The sequence below is a fragment of the Ostrea edulis genome, chromosome 9, assembly GCF_947568905.1.
Source record: "Ostrea edulis chromosome 9, xbOstEdul1.1, whole genome shotgun sequence".
NCBI classification, from domain to species: domain Eukaryota; kingdom Metazoa; phylum Mollusca; class Bivalvia; order Ostreida; family Ostreidae; genus Ostrea; species Ostrea edulis.
The window spans coordinates 57,734,549-57,750,534 of record NC_079172.1 but is presented as its reverse complement, the minus strand read 5'-3'; the positions used below and the strand labels follow the sequence as shown (position 1 = coordinate 57,750,534).

Sequence of the window (15,986 nt, the reverse complement as noted above, 5' to 3'; positions counted from 1 at the left end):
ATATTGAATCCAAGGGCAATAACCCTGTTTTCATTGAATCTTTTATCGAGTTCATTATGCGATAGTTTTTCTTCATTTTTTTACGGAATTTTGAATAGTTTTGTAAAGAAACAGCTTCATGAAATTATTATGAATACTATTTTATTGTGATTTTTAAAAAGCAGTTTTGGTGAAATTTTGATAATGCAGTTGAAAGAAAATTCCAATTTTCTGACGATATGTATGTTTCGCATCTAAAATGTTTGATGACCTACATATTCCATTTGATAATTTATCAGTTTTAATTCTAATAAAAGGTGAAGATAACGAACAGTGATCAATCTCATAACTCCTATAAGCAATATAAATACACATTTTTTAAACATATTATCAAATAATAATGCGAGTGTGGAGTTATCTTAAGCTCCTCTGACAAACATAATATATTCTCAAAAACTGGTCTACATTTCGTTTTTATTTAATAATTTCGTTTTTTTAGTTTTTTTTTAAAATTCTTTTTGCGGTCCTTCGGATGAGACCGCAAAATCTGAGGCCCCATGTCACAGCAGGTGTCGCACAATAAAGAGTTCTCTCTGCTTAAAGGTCGTAAGAGTCGAGCACAATTTTGCAGCCCTTCACCGGCAATGGTGACGTCTCCATATGAGTGAAAGAGGGACGTTAAACGATATACATGTACAACCAACCAATTACTCGTGGTCTCCATAGGGCAGCTCAGAAACGTACAAAAGAAACAATGAGATTTTTGTTTTTAGTATCAAAACTGTTTACAACACAATTTTATTATAATAAATAAATGATTATTGGAAAAATACATACATGTAGATGTAAATACGTAAAATATTCTTGCTGGTTTCAAAAGCCAGTCATAGCATGGAAATTCTAATACTAAAGATCAAAATTAAACTGAAACCTGCAGTTTGACTATACAAAAAGCTAGTTTATAGGAAGATTTTATCAATGAAAAAACAAGTCCGTAATTACAATTATTCCTTAATACACCTGCTTTCTGAATTTTCCTACTAGCTGAGATTATCTCCTTCCTTAGAATTCCAAGATGAAACTGAACTCCATTTTCTACAATGACTATTTACCCACTTTAATCTGTATGAGACAAACAACCAGTCATTAATTATGCATACATGCCAATATTTTACACAGTGAAAGCTTTTCCCATCAGAAATTCGCATCTCTAAATTTTGGATTTTAATCCTAATCTTGAGATTGACGTGATTGACATAGACATAGACACATCCAGACGAATTGTATTCTGTTTTAACTGTACATTGTACTAAAAAATTCATAAAAATTCTGATTAAAAATATAATATGTACACACAATATTACATCTGTTAAAATATTTTTAGAACCTGCAATTTTTTGTAGAAATAAATATATTAGAAAATAAAAACAAGACTATCAGTGAAACTGATGAATGCTGCCCGAGGTGCATCTAACCAATAAACTGCTTCATATGACAAAGGACACGCACAATAACTGTTGAAACATTGTTGAAATGAAGCTTTTGTTTCATATATAAGGTATATGTTCTGAATGACCTTTCCCTTTCCAAACTGACCATGAGAGACATTGGTCCAAAAGATCAACAACCGCTGAAATGAAGATTATTTTCATACATAACTTCAGGTATATGTTCTGAGAGATCTTTTAATTTCATCAAAATCTGTGACATACCGTGGCCACTGAATTTTGATAGTTACATAGAATCAGTCTTAATCTGTTAAGGTATACACTGTAAGTTCTGAGAGATCTTAATCTGTTGAAATAAGGAATTTTTTTTATTATATAAGGTATATGTTCTGAGTGACCTTGACCTTTCAAAAATAACCTTGGTCAAAAAGTTCCCGTCCCAAGGAATATTTGTGATCAATTATGATCAATTTCTGATGAAAGGCTTAGGACAGATGAACACTATGACCATTAAATCCCCCCCCCCCCTTGAAAAACTTTCAGGGAGCATAAAAGGCAATGCACATATTTGTTTTTAAAATTTTGTTTCAACTGCAAGATGAAAAAAAGAGAGACCAATGTACAAAACTAATAAAAAATGTAAATCTGAGATACCCAGAAAACGATTTACCGTTTCAAATATGGTACATGCAAAAAAGTCAAATCTGTTAAAATAAAAAAAATCATATACAAGATGCTGCACAGATACATGTAGATCTACACATGTTGAGAAACAGGAAGAGTTTCAAGTCTGACAATTGGAAAATGAAATATGTAACAGATCACAATAAACATTCACGTTTAATCTAGGATGCCGACCCAGCTTACACTTAGATACATTGTAACAAAAATTACAAAAGAAGGAATGTAGAACTGATCTTCCTTGAGGACAAATAACAGCACAATCAACTAGTCACTCTATACATTTAAATGTAAACTTTCAATAAGCTGCATCAAAAGGAACAGTTTGATAATCTCTTTCAAAATTGAGGAGAATATCTGGTAATCTCTGTTCTTAACTAAAAAGTGCATAGTCCATTACAGATGTTCTGTAGAAACAAGGTAAGCAACACAATATTTGTCACATATTCATAATATGGTCCATAAAATGAGGTTCACAGCATTGAAATGTCATACATCTTACATGATTCTGATCAGTAAATTCTATCTGTCATCACACTTATCTAAACTTAAAACGTAAGCAAGATGCAATGTTTCCTCTTAGTTTGATCAAAATGACTATTAGATAATTGAATGCATTCTATTTATATGTGATTTTAATATTTTCATATTGTCTGAAACATGGGCCACAAATGGTACAACATCTGCCCGTCGGACAGTGAAGTTCAGCCTATAAGCATATTATGCACTTTGAATTGATATCATACATTCTCAATAGAAAAGCCTTGATGTAGGTCGTGGCCATGCACCAATCTATCTGAAATGTAAACTGAATATGCATTTCTCTGAGGGAGGTTGCGATATCTGTATCCATTATGAGAAAAATTCGAGGAAAGTAGGTTATGGTGCACCAATCCAACTGAAATGCAAACTGAACTTGTATTCCTCTGTGAGGAAGCTTGACGTGATGAAATTTCAAGGCAATATCTGTATCCATGATGAAAAAAAGTCTGGAAAACTGTTTGAACTACTTTTAGCCGTAAAGTAGGTCACAGTGCACCAATCGAGCAGAAATGCAAACACTTTTGAAGGGAAAAGTTGTAACCATATTTAAAAGCTACATGCATCTGTTACACAAAAAAGTCCAGAAAACATGACCTCTGACAGCCAGCCAGCATCATAACATAATATGTCCTATCTGATGATATGGGGGCAAAAAAATTGGTGCCAATAAACATTTCACCAATACTTATCATGTATGTATATATGCTTCTTAAAGGACACATCACTTGTTTCTAAACTTTTTAATTTTTTCAGCAAAATTATTTCATTTCATGCCTAAAACTACTTTACATGTGTTTTAAATGAAACAGTTTGCGTAGTTTCGAGTTTGAAAGCGATGAAATTCAAATCTTGCGATATGCATATTTTCTTCGATATTTTATGCGACATTATCTGTGACGTCATATGCGACCTCGAGCGAGAAGATTTGAAAACAGTTGTTAGCCATTTCATAAACAGATTAGATTTAATTGACAAACAAACAAGTATCACATTAACGGCTTGTAAATAATAACACTGCATTAGGGTGTTTTGTGCCGTTTAAGGGTGTACTTCCTGTCAGTAGGGAGGATTTGGACTGTTTTTTTTCTTCAATTTTCAAAAGAAGGTATGAGGGACAAGACATGAATATTTTTGTCGGCACAACGACTTTGCCATAAAAACCCCCAGTAGAATTTGTCCCTGTACTTTTTCAAACAAGCACTTGGACAAAGACGTAGAAAAACTGCGAGAAAATGGTTCTATCGAAGCTACGCACAGTTACATATAGGCCTACGGCATATGCTTTCCGTTCTGCTCTGAAATTTAATACACACTCGTACCAACTGACCTTCACCTTGTAACAACATATAGGCAGAACTTGTGCTAGCAGTGTCTACCAACTGTAGTTTTAAAAAAGAAATTTAAAGATAAAAGATAATTGAACTTTCAATTATAGATAATAAAATATGATATTTCCCAACTTTGAATTGATCGAATTATAATGCTTTCATTTTTTTAAGGAACACGTACGTAACAACAACAGCACGCCGCGCTCCCACGTCCTAACTAACAACGTGTAGATAAGAAAAATATAATGATTAATAAAATTACTTGAATAAAATAATTTAAAAGTATTGTGATTTTCACTATAAGTTTGATCATTTTTATTATTTTTTTTCTTTTCGAAATGCACCCGTGACAGTAGGCCTAGTTGTCAATGATACTTAATTGTATCATAATTTAGACCTATCTTTCTCCAAAAATAAATTTAATAGTAATTGCACTGTTTATTTTAGAAAATCAACAACGCTAATTACAGTTGTTTACAGAAATGGCATTACCAAATAGTGATTAGACAGTGATCCTGTGTAAACATTATTTACTTGCAAATGCAGATTTCATACTCACGCTTTCCTTGCTACATTTGGGTCACTATTTGTATGCACTAGTGGCTAAAAGATATAAGACTCGGGAAATTTGTCAACATTGAAATAAATGTTATCCATGGTAAATAAATTAGGCCCCTAAAACCTGAGTTTTTAAAAATACCTTACACTACTTTTACAACAAGTTGATCGACAAAGGTCGCATATGACATCACTGTACCATGTGACTATCTATCTAATTAACTAGCTTTTTGAAATTGGGGCTTAGATTTAAGTCCGTATTGTGGCTAATTATCGCAATACTTCAGCGAACGAACTATTACAATTGATTTCTATAAGCATAAGGAATACAAAATGCATATAATTTTGTATACTTTGAAAACACGAGATGTGTCCTTTAAGAGTGAATAATGTTCATTTAAAGTTTTATGTAATCCTGGCCAATATCTTCTAATCTGCATAACCTGCAGCAAGTAAATTCTGTCAATTATCATAACAATGACAGAAGAATAACTCTTTTATACTAGTTGAAATCAGTTAGATTATATGACTGTCTGGCAAGAATCTAATTAAGTTTAAGCATATATGGACTGGTTTATAAAATTCAACTGAGTAAATATGGAAAAACCCATACAATATATATGATTCAAACAAAACCAAAATGAAAGTGCTTGTGTTATATGATGAGTAAAATAAACAAGAGGCCCATGGGCCACATCACTCACCTGAGTCACCTTGGCTCTTATTTAAAGATTTTTCTTATTATATATATATATATATATATTAAAAGAAATAGAATAAACAGTACACAAAGTTAAAAATTTAACGCATTAGATTTTTAACTTTGTGTACTGTTTATTCTATTTCTTTTCATATTTTATACCGGACACTGTGATTTTTTTAAAAACACAATTTGGATATATATACATGTATATATATATTCACATGAAAAACTTTGATCCCCTATTGTGGCCCCAACCTACCCCCGGGGGCCAGAATTTTTAAAAACTTGCATCTGCACTATGTCAGGAATCTTTCATGTAAATTAATGTAAACTTCTCTGACCCAGTGGTTCTTGGGAAGATTTTTAAAGATTTTCCCTATATATATTTGTATGTAAAACTTTGATCCCCTATTGTGGCCCCATCCTAACCCCGGGAGTCATGGTTTTAACAAACTTGAATCTGAACCATGTCAGGAAGCTTTCATGCAAATTTGTACTTTCCTGGCCCAGTGCTTCTTTAGAAGATTTTCAAAGATTTACCCTATATATTCGCATGTAAAACTCTGATCCCCTATTGTGGCCACAACTTAACTCAAGGAGTCAGGGTTTTAACAAACTTGAATCTGCACTAAGTCCGGAAGTGTTCATGTAAATTTCAGCTCTTCTGGCCAAGTGGTTCTTCATCAGAAGATTTTTAAATTTTTTGCATTTTTGTGATTATCTCCCCTTTGAAAGAGGCATGCCCCTTCATTTGAACAAACTTGAAAGCCCTTCAACCAAGAATGCTTTTTACCAAGTTTGGTTGAAATTGGCTTGGTGGTTCTGGAGAAAAGTCGGTGGACAACAGGTGATTAGAAAAGTTCACTTGAGCTTTCAGCTCAGATGAGCTAAAAACTACAGATATTTTAATCAGAAGCAAAATCTAGTATAAGATAAAATCATTTGATCATCCTTTCACTATCATATGTCAGAAAACAATTTTAACAAAATGTCACCCAGTGAACAGGACTCAGGTATGACAGAATATCAAGTATTATGATCATTCTACTTGAAAAAAAATTAAAACCTCCTTACATTACTGAAAAAAGGATATGATTTCTAGTCCAATAAACAGCATGCTTCTCCATTTATTTCATATTGGAGTTTGTTTGGCATCAATGAAAATGGTACATGCATTAAGATGAATGTACAGGTGAATGATTTGAAGAACTTTAAGCAGGAGGGGCTGTTATATTGTTGATATCTTTTTGTTGACTTTTCATCTGTTGACTGCACCTCTTGCCCCTACCTCCAATGGCTCATCTGGTCTAAAATCTGTCCTTCCAACAGCCTTGAGAGGCATATAGCAATCAGCTACAGTATAATGTACAATGATTTATTACATACACCTCTACATTGACTTCATCTATATAACAAGAGGCCCACAGGCCTTACAGCAGTCACCTGAGTATTACTGGAAAATTTCACCAATTTTCCTGTTCTGTATATCTAACCAAAATTCCAATATTCAGCAGCAGTATCATAAACAAGATGTTTTCTGAAAACACAATTAAATCATGTAAATTTCAGCTCTTCTGGCCCTGTGGTTCTGAAGAAGATTTTTAAATGACCCCATCCTATTTTTGCATTTTTGTGATAATCTCCCCTTCATTTGAACAAACTTGATTTGGTTAAATTGGCCCAATGGTTCTGGAGAAGAAATTAAAAATGTGAAAAGTTTACAGACAGATGGACAACAGATCAGACAAGAGGCCCACGGGCCACATCACTCACCTGAGTCACTTGGTCCATATTCAAAGATTTTCCCTGTATATTCACATGTAAAACTTTGACCCCTATTGTGGCCCTAACCTACCCCCAGGGGCCATGATTTTTACAAACTAGGAAACTTTCATGTAAATTTCTACTTTCCTGGCCCAGTAGTTCTTGAGAAGAAGATTTTTAAAGATTTTCCCCTATCTATTCCCTTTTAAAACTTTGATCCCCTATTGTTGCTCCAACCTACCCCTGGGGGCCATGATTTGAACAAACTTGAATCTACACTATGTCAGGAAGCTTTCATGTAAATTGCAGCTCTTCTAGCCCAGTGGTTCTTAAGAAGAAGATTTTTAAATGGACCCCACTCTATTTTTGCTTTTTGTGATCATCTCCCCTTTGAAGGAGCATGGCTTTTCATTTGAACACACTTGAAAGCCCTTCACCCAAGGATGTTTGATTGCCAAGTTTGATTGAAAAAAAAAGTGCAAATGTCAGGATTATCAACTATGAAAATTCAAGAAAAATTGCAGATCACTCACCAATATCAAAGAATAAACTAAATGATTTTTATTATTACAAAACATAATTTTTCTTTGGTTAAAAAGTGGTGGAAGTAGTGCTGAATGAGAGAAAAATGTAAGAACCTGCAGTTATTAATTCAACCCTTACACATGTACATGCAGTGAAGAACAGCGCTGGTACATGTACAAAAGATGAGGCAGTTTCAGATAATAAATACCCCCCCCCCCCAATCATCAATTTAGCATTTCTTTCTTTTTTTGGCAAAAGCACAATTTACTATTATTTATATTCACTTTCATGTAAATTTCCACTTTCTTGGCCCAGTAGTTTTGGAGAAGATTTTTGAAGATTTTCCCTATATATTTCTATGTAAAACTTTGATTCCCCCTTGTGGCCCCATCTTGTCCCCGGAGGCCATGATTTTAAAAACTTGAATCTGCACTATGTCAGGAAGCTTTCATGTAAATCTCAGCTTTTCAGGCTCAGTGGTTCTTGCGAAGATGATTTTTAAATGGGTCATTTTTGAGATAATCTCCCCTTTGAAAGGAACATGGCCCTTCATTTGAATAAACTTAAATTGAAAGCCTTTCACCAAAGGATGCTTTTGGCCAAGTTTGGTTGAAATTGGCCCAGTAGTTCTGAAGAAGTCGAAAATGTAAAAATTTACAGACAGATGGACGGACATGCAGACGACGGACAACAGGCGATCAGAAAAGCTCACTTGAGCATTTTTTATTATTTTACGCCTACGTTTATGAAACACATTGTCAATAAATGTATTTACTCCTTTTCCCCAAATTTGAAACTTTTGTATCGTTTGTCATTAATATAGATGTAATTTTTCTCGTACATTTCTGCCCCACATATAAAATATGTGGAGTTCAGTACAATAAAAAGTTTTATCCGCATCAAAGATATACAAATATTTTACAATCTAGACGAAATTCATGGTCACACCATTTACTTTGTAAGAACATTAATTCTGGGATTATTTCCTCAGGTCGATATTCTGTACATGTAGTTGCAATAAATTACGTACTAAATCTAAGTAGGAATGAGCCTTTTATACTATTTAGAAGCGTTCAGGTGTCAACACAAGGTACCTAAACTTGTTTGTTTAATTGCATCTAAAATTTACTCCTTTTGGGGATGTTTTTAATTGCATGTAATACGTATGCTGTGCTTGTAAATTTTGAAATCATGCCTGTACAACTGTATATTCTTGATGTCAGTACATTGCTAATAACTAGAGTATCTTTTTTCACATACATTATATATATACTCATGTAATTAAGAAATTAAATACAAAGTATCTTTAGTCAAAATTTAATACATTTCGTATATCGAGATGATGCACCAATATTCATGATTTACACGTCATGTATGAAAATGACAAGAATTCTAAACATTATTATTTTTTTCTACTTTCCATGTATACATGTATCTCTACATAATATTGTGAACAATGTACACAAGAATTTTTTTTTTTTGGTGTATGATTGCTGTGTGCATCGATGTGAAATTTACAATCATTTCATGAGAAATATACATCCAGTACTTGCACAAAAATGTACTATGCTTTGATTAGACTGAACATACAGATAAAATAAGTAAAATCACAAGAACAATCCTAAATATTCCGAATTAATAGACCATATTTTGCGTTCACCATGCTCTAACCATTCACCAAATTGTGTTCACCATTCGCTCGACATTTAAGTGGGAAAGTACAAGAACGTTTCAGGGACTGCACGTACCCTCCATATAACAATTTTCAAATAAAGGAGCAATACTCCTGTAAGAAAGGTCGAAATGAAGAAAATTGCAACATAATCTAGAGTGATCCACAAAGAAGCTACATAGCGAGTTTCAGCTTGATATGTGACAGGGAAATGAGAAACAGAAAATTCTGAACAGACACAGGGACAGACATAGCTGTAACATAATATATCCAGTCTAAAGGTTTATAAAAATGGATGGAACTGGCAGTGGAGTTGTTGTGTATGTCACTGATTGTTGTTTCCAAACATTGAGCAAGTGAAAGATTCAACTTCTGAACTGCTGTGGTTGTAGATGTTTGGTTTTGTCAATTTTCAGTGTTGAAATGATCTGTTCATATTTTTTTTACAGAGCTTAATTACTCTGGAAGTTTAAAAGGATATAAAATAAATATTACTTTTCACAGGAAAGTATGTGCTTTGTAATACTTGTTTTGGTAAAGTCCAATACCTATTTAATTCTTGAAATGTTCTTATAATATGTTCATGAACTGTCCTTAGTTTGTTCATGCATTTTACCAGAACTGCTCCTGAAAGATTAGACGAGAATCAGAAAATAACCAGAATTATTCAAGAACACCTCTGTTCTTGTGTAGTACACATCCTGATTCATTAATTTGTTCAAGCATTTTAACCAGAACTGTTCCTGAAATATCAAATGAGACAAGAATTTAACATTTCAGGAAATTACCAGAATTATTCAAGAACCTTATTTCTTTACCAGTTCAAGAACTTTAGTCACACATCAGTTCTTGTTTATCTGTTCTTGTGTAGTTCATATAATATGAACTGTTTCATGAACAGTCCTTAATTTGTTCAAGCATTTTACCAGAACTGTTCCTGAAAGATTACATGAGACAAGAATTCAACATTTCAGGAAATTACCAGAATTATTCAAGAACACCTGATTTCTTGATCAGTTCAAGAACTTTTATAGTTCTTCATTAGTTCATTTTAATCAGTTAATTCTTAAAAAGTGTCATATGTTCTTGAACACCCTGAGTTCAGGTGCTGTTCCTAAAATATTAAATTCCTGTCCCATTTGTTATTTCAGGAACATACCTGGTTCACGATTTTTTAACAAAATATTTTTTATTTTTGATGTTAAACTTTAAGAGTATAACTCATTTAATATTGACAACCAAAATGTTGACCTTCTAAATGTTGACCTTCTAAATGCAAGAATAAAAGCTATATTCTAGACTTATAAATCTGTGTTATAAACAAAGAGTCTGACTCGAGTCTTTTTATGTATATACCAACAAACTGGTGAATTATTGAATTTGTAATATATAGCATCTTAATTCTGCATAGTCGCAAATTTTAAACTTTTAGATTACACATTTACATGTGAAAGACATAAAAACTGATTCAGGGCTTTCAAAAGTAGCCGGTAGCCAGCGGATTTCCGCCCCCTATAGTAACATTAGGTGCCGGCTACTTTAGTGACAAAAATGTATGTCCAATGAAAAAAACTTTTTATAAAACTTTAAACATCTTCCAAACTTTAGTAGACTCAGAAATCGCGGCCGTATCAACCAGGATATAAAAACGTGTTTACTTGCGCTAAATTTAGTTCAGGTAAATACCGGCACCTGATTGGTCGTCTGTTGGTGTAGAAAATAATAAGTCAATTGCAATAGTCGGAAAGCCTCAGATTTACCCAATTCGTGACAACACAGACGAGAAGTTCCGAAAGATAACAAGTCCTGAATGTAAAAATCAATGATGTTGACGGGATGAAGAGAACATATACCCAGTTCAGTTTCGGCTTTAAAAAGGCCAGAAGTGAAAGTGATACGAGTATAATATCAATCAACAATTTTAAAGCGAAAACAGAATTTATAATCAGGGAAGATTTCAGACTTGCTATTCTTTTTAATTTGCAAATGCCCATGTACGTGGTATTAAATAAAAACGAAAGTAGAATTTTTCAGCACAAATTCGCTATGTTACCAACAAATCTGTAGCTGTTAACTTGAATTTGTGGAAAAATAAAATATAGGTCATTTAAATGTTACTTATTAATTTGTAATAAAGATTGTTTGGGTTTTATTTTAAAAAATATTGGTGTGAGCAAAACATGCAGTTTAGTTCATTTCAACAATACTTTCTGCATGTAGAAACTTTCTTACAAAACAATTCAGTCTTATAAACTTTCAGTACAAATGTAGAAATAAAAGTGAAAGTTTCTGTTCAAGCAAAGACACTTAAAAAAATTAATTGATACAGCATTGCAAAAAATAATTACATGTAGTTATCTTGATGCACTTTATTTTTCATTTTGCATCAAAATTAGTACTTTGCAATGTTGAATTTTTTAAAGTTTTTGCATGAACAGAAAATTTCACATATGAAACAATAAATTCATGGCAAAAGTAAAAATTTCAGGCAAAATAATGACAATTTCAAAGCTGCATTTAAGTGCCAGGAAACCGCCAGAATGCAGGATTTTGCGTCATTTACCCCAGACCGTAAGGGCGCCGAGCATTGGATCACCTTCTACTTTTTCATTTCAGCCTCCTACTTTTAAATTTGTTGAAAGCCCTGATCTTAGATCAAAATCCATTTCTTTTGAAAATTTTGTACACAATAACATACCGCAATCTTTGTTTACAAACAAATAATGAACTCTCTAAAATGAGTTTTTGTGATAATGAATAACCTTAATTTTTATGTGAAACCTTTTAAACATTTTAGACAGTAGATTTTGATCATTAAAAGTGAAAAATAAAATTTTGGGAAAAATCGTGAATCAGTCCCTTTTAAGTTCCTAGATTTGTTGAGTTACGGTTTAAGTATATTCAAGAATAATAGTTCAAGAACAAAGTTCTGAATAATTCAAGAATTTTCGCAGGGGCTTTTATGGTGAGCTTTTGTTTAACCCCCTCTTTACCGTACCGGTCAATTTGACCGGTGGCACGTAAAAACAGGACAGCGCAAAAGGAGTGCCTCTAAATCTTTCAAACTACGGTCATAAGATATATGATCTATATATCATGTTTTTGGAAATTTGTCGCAAGGTAATTTTTTCCCTCGATATGATTTTTTAAATCTCCCGTATGAATGCACTATTTTTTTTATATTGTTGAAAACCATATATTCCCTGCTTTCAGAACATATAAAAATTATTAGGGATCAAATAGGGGTCGAAAAATGACAATTTTGTACAAAGAAACCCTGGTTCCCAGAACTCCTCTTACATTTTACACAGTAGCCTAATAATGTTTTGGAAGATGATTGCTGGTGTCCTATAGATGTGCAATAAGGTTTTGGAATCTTCATTTTCACCCCTGGAGTCAGATGAGGGTCGAAAAATGATGTTTTTTTTAAACAAAAGAACCCTGGTTCCCAGAACTCCTCTTACATTTTAAGCAGTATCCTAATAATCTTTAGGGAGATGGTTGCTGGTGTCCTGTAGATGCACAATAGGGTTTCGGAATTTTTATTTTTGACCTGGGGGCCAAGTGGGGGTCGAAAAATGATGATTTTGTACAAAAAAAACCCTTGTTCCCAGAACTCCTCTTAGTAATACATTTTAAGCAGTATCCTAATAATCTTTTGGATGATGATTGCTGGTGTCCTGTAGATGTGCAATAAGGTTTTGGAATTTTTATTTTCACCCCTGGGGTCAAATGAGGGTTGAGAAATGAAAAATGACATTTTTGCACAAAAGAACACTCAGGTCCCTAGAACTCTTTTTACGTTTTAAGCAGTATCCTAATAATCTTTAGGAAATTGGTTGCTGGTGTCCTGTAGATGCGCATTAAGGTTTTGGAATTTTTATTTTTGCCTGGGGGCCAAATGGGGGTCAAAAATGATGCTTTGTGTACAAAAAACCTTGGTTCCCAGAACTCCTCTTACAATTTATGCATTAATTAATTATAAAATAACGATTGTGGCTTCTTTGCCAGTAACACCAATATGACGAAGAGTATATTTAAAGGCAAACACTTGTGTGCGGCTAAAACTGTCTTATGGCAGCATCTATTTCTAAGTGTTTTACACATAAACACTATATACTATGTTTAGCCCCACCCTGGGGTCAAAACCCCTACCCCGGGGATCATCAAATTTACAATTTTGGTAGAGGCCTTCCTGCTCTACATCACTATGCATTTAGTTTTTCTTAAATATGTGCATGCAGTTCTTTGAAAATTGGTCAATTTTGGGCAGTTTTGCCCCGCCCCTAGGGTCTTGAGAGTCCTGAAATTTACAATTTACGTCTCCCTTGTCCCAAGGATGTTTCATACCAAATTTGAAAAGAATTGGAATAGTAGAAATATCAAGAAGTTAAAAATGTTCAATTGTTAACGCACGACAAAGGACAACAACCAATACACAATTTCTGAGTTGCCCAATTGTTCTTTCCCTTTGTAGAACTCTTTCGCACAGTGATACGTAAAACACACTTTCATCCACATGCGGTGGGTACAAATGCTTATCGCTGCCTTCACATATTGCCTAAAGGGTGATTATCAGACATCATGCAACCATCCAAACTGCTGGGGCTCACAATTTTAGTAAATTTGAGTATATGATAATAAAATAGCTCAAACAAAAATTGATAATCATCATCTTTCTTTGATAAAAGTATTACTCATACAGAAGAGGAAATAAAAATCATTTCATATTTAATTTAATGGCCCAATTCAAACAAATATCATTCTTCATATGGTCAGTTTAATGTATACCAAAGGCTGATATAAGCAAAATTTACGCTTTCATGATTTTTATCCTTATCTACATATCTAGTCTATAATATATGTTTACATTTTGTACCCACTTAAGCGTTCAACAGAATACCAAACATAACCCCATCACAGGAAAGCTGATATCTCGGAAATTGCGCATTGCAATGGGTCACCTGAGTTTACTCACACTAATTGTTGCTGTTCCATTAATAGTAAATCTAAAAAAAAAAATAGGGTAGGGGGCCGGGTCGACCAAAAAATTTTTTTTTGCTGCTTCTATTTAATTCAGTAAATTATATTGCCTTAAATGTATCATTGAGGAAGAAACTTACAAGTACATGATACATACATTTGTGAGTACTGACATGTAGCATCAAGTGTTCAATATTTGGTAAAGAACTATAATAAATATAAATCAACAAATGACATTTTGACAACTGAATTTACCTGTGTTGATCTACCTGCATGCAGAAAGCATGCATGACGCCATTTTGAAAATTTCCCATAATTTGAATAGTGAGCTCAAAGTTATTATGAAACGAAGTACGTAATTTAAGGACTGGAATTTATCTGGAAAATTGGGGTTGGGAGAAAAATTTAGGGTCATGCAGTCGAGTAACCGTAAACACACTTCTTTTTTTGCCTAACATTTAAAAACCTTTTTTAATGGAATTAGAGAAATTGACCAACAATCCATTCAAAGAAAATATTCCTACATTTTCAACAGCCCCTCCCTCCCTTCCCCCTGGCAATAAGACATATGAATTTGAAATTTTCAACCCAAGTAATTTTCAGTTTATGATAATGAACCACAATAGATATTTTTAACTGTGAAAAAAAAAAACCTGTTGCAGGTCGAGTGCAATGAAGGTCAACTTACCAGTGGAACAGCAATCCCTATCACTATTCCTCCAACAATAGGGAGCTGGGTCTCTGCCAGAATGAGAAATGAATCTACACAGCCTACAGTGTAAATCAGGGACAAATCTCCACCCTGTAATGACATCACAAAGAGAACCATGTAAATTGTAACAACAGATCTACAATTCTAGATAGTGTGTACACATACATTGTGATATGCAGTGTACATGGAAGAGATCATCGATTAAGGTAGCTCATTACACTAACATTTTATTGAATGGCATGTTAAAACACCTCTTATGAACAGTGCATACAATTAATAACAATATGATGATTTTAGTAATTACTATCAATGTTGATCGGGATCGGAACTTTTTCCTCTCATTTGAATATATCTGAAATTTGGTAATCTCATCTCAATTTCTTTTTTTATGCTATATTTCTTTGATATAGTTCTTTTCTAACTTACATGTTTTTTGAAGATTTTATCCGTAGATTTAAAAAATATTAACATAACGTTTTCAATTTTCATAAGTTTTTTTTCTAAAAAATTAGAACGTTTACATCTGAATCTTTTAGGCATGTTGTTACACCCCAAATTGTCGCCCGTCCCAATTTGTCACCGGCGACAATTTGTGCATAACCTCACACCTTAAATTGTCGTCTCCCTTGCTGCAACTATTTGGAAACATCATTTACATACAAACTGGCCCTGTTTGTTAACTCCTTCTCTCATCCTTCTTCTTATTCGTCCCCATAAATGTGATCAACAGCATGACATTTGTGTAAGATGTACGTACAAAATATTAGATAGTGAGGACAAGTGGTGTGGGGACATGTTCTCAATAATATTCTCTCTCTAAACCATTTTTTTTCATAATTCGGAAGAGAGTATTAGATAAACTTTTATAGGTATCCCTATAGCTGTACTTAACACACTACATTTTTGCCTTTACAATAACATATCCGTATATTCTCTTCTAGACATTATGAGGACGTCCTCACTAAACAGGTTTCATCGGAGAGAGAGAGAGAGAGAGTGAGGGGGAGGGGGGTCCGACAATAAATCATTTTGCTTTTGTTGTAGAGTCATTCTGCTGAACATGGGGTTGTTAGGTCTTGTGCACCGCAGA

At 33.5% G+C, this 15,986-nt stretch overlaps 1 protein-coding gene across 6 annotated transcripts in view; it reads right to left on the bottom strand.

Annotated features, from left to right (window-relative positions):
* Nucleotides 1-734: 734 nt before the first annotated feature.
* LOC125658927 (tetraspanin-33-like) overlaps nt 735-15,986 on the bottom strand; it is a 39,375-nt gene continuing 24,123 nt past the window's right edge. Inside the window, exons 6-9 of one of the 6 annotated variants that reach the window (XR_008798665.1) lie at nt 14,873-14,986; nt 6,315-6,593; nt 4,539-4,582; nt 735-1,609 (exon numbers count right to left, since the gene is read on the bottom strand). Coding sequence is in view for 3 of the 6 variants with exons in the window: in XM_056149690.1 (XP_056005665.1) it covers nt 1,600-1,609; nt 6,529-6,593; nt 14,873-14,986 (189 nt within the window). In the remaining 3 variants the exon portion in view is untranslated. Of the gene's footprint in view, nt 4,583-6,314; nt 6,594-14,872; nt 14,987-15,986 lie in introns of all 6 variants that reach the window. The other 5 variants (XM_056149691.1, XR_008798664.1, XR_008798666.1 and 2 more) reach the window with 5 other exon arrangements.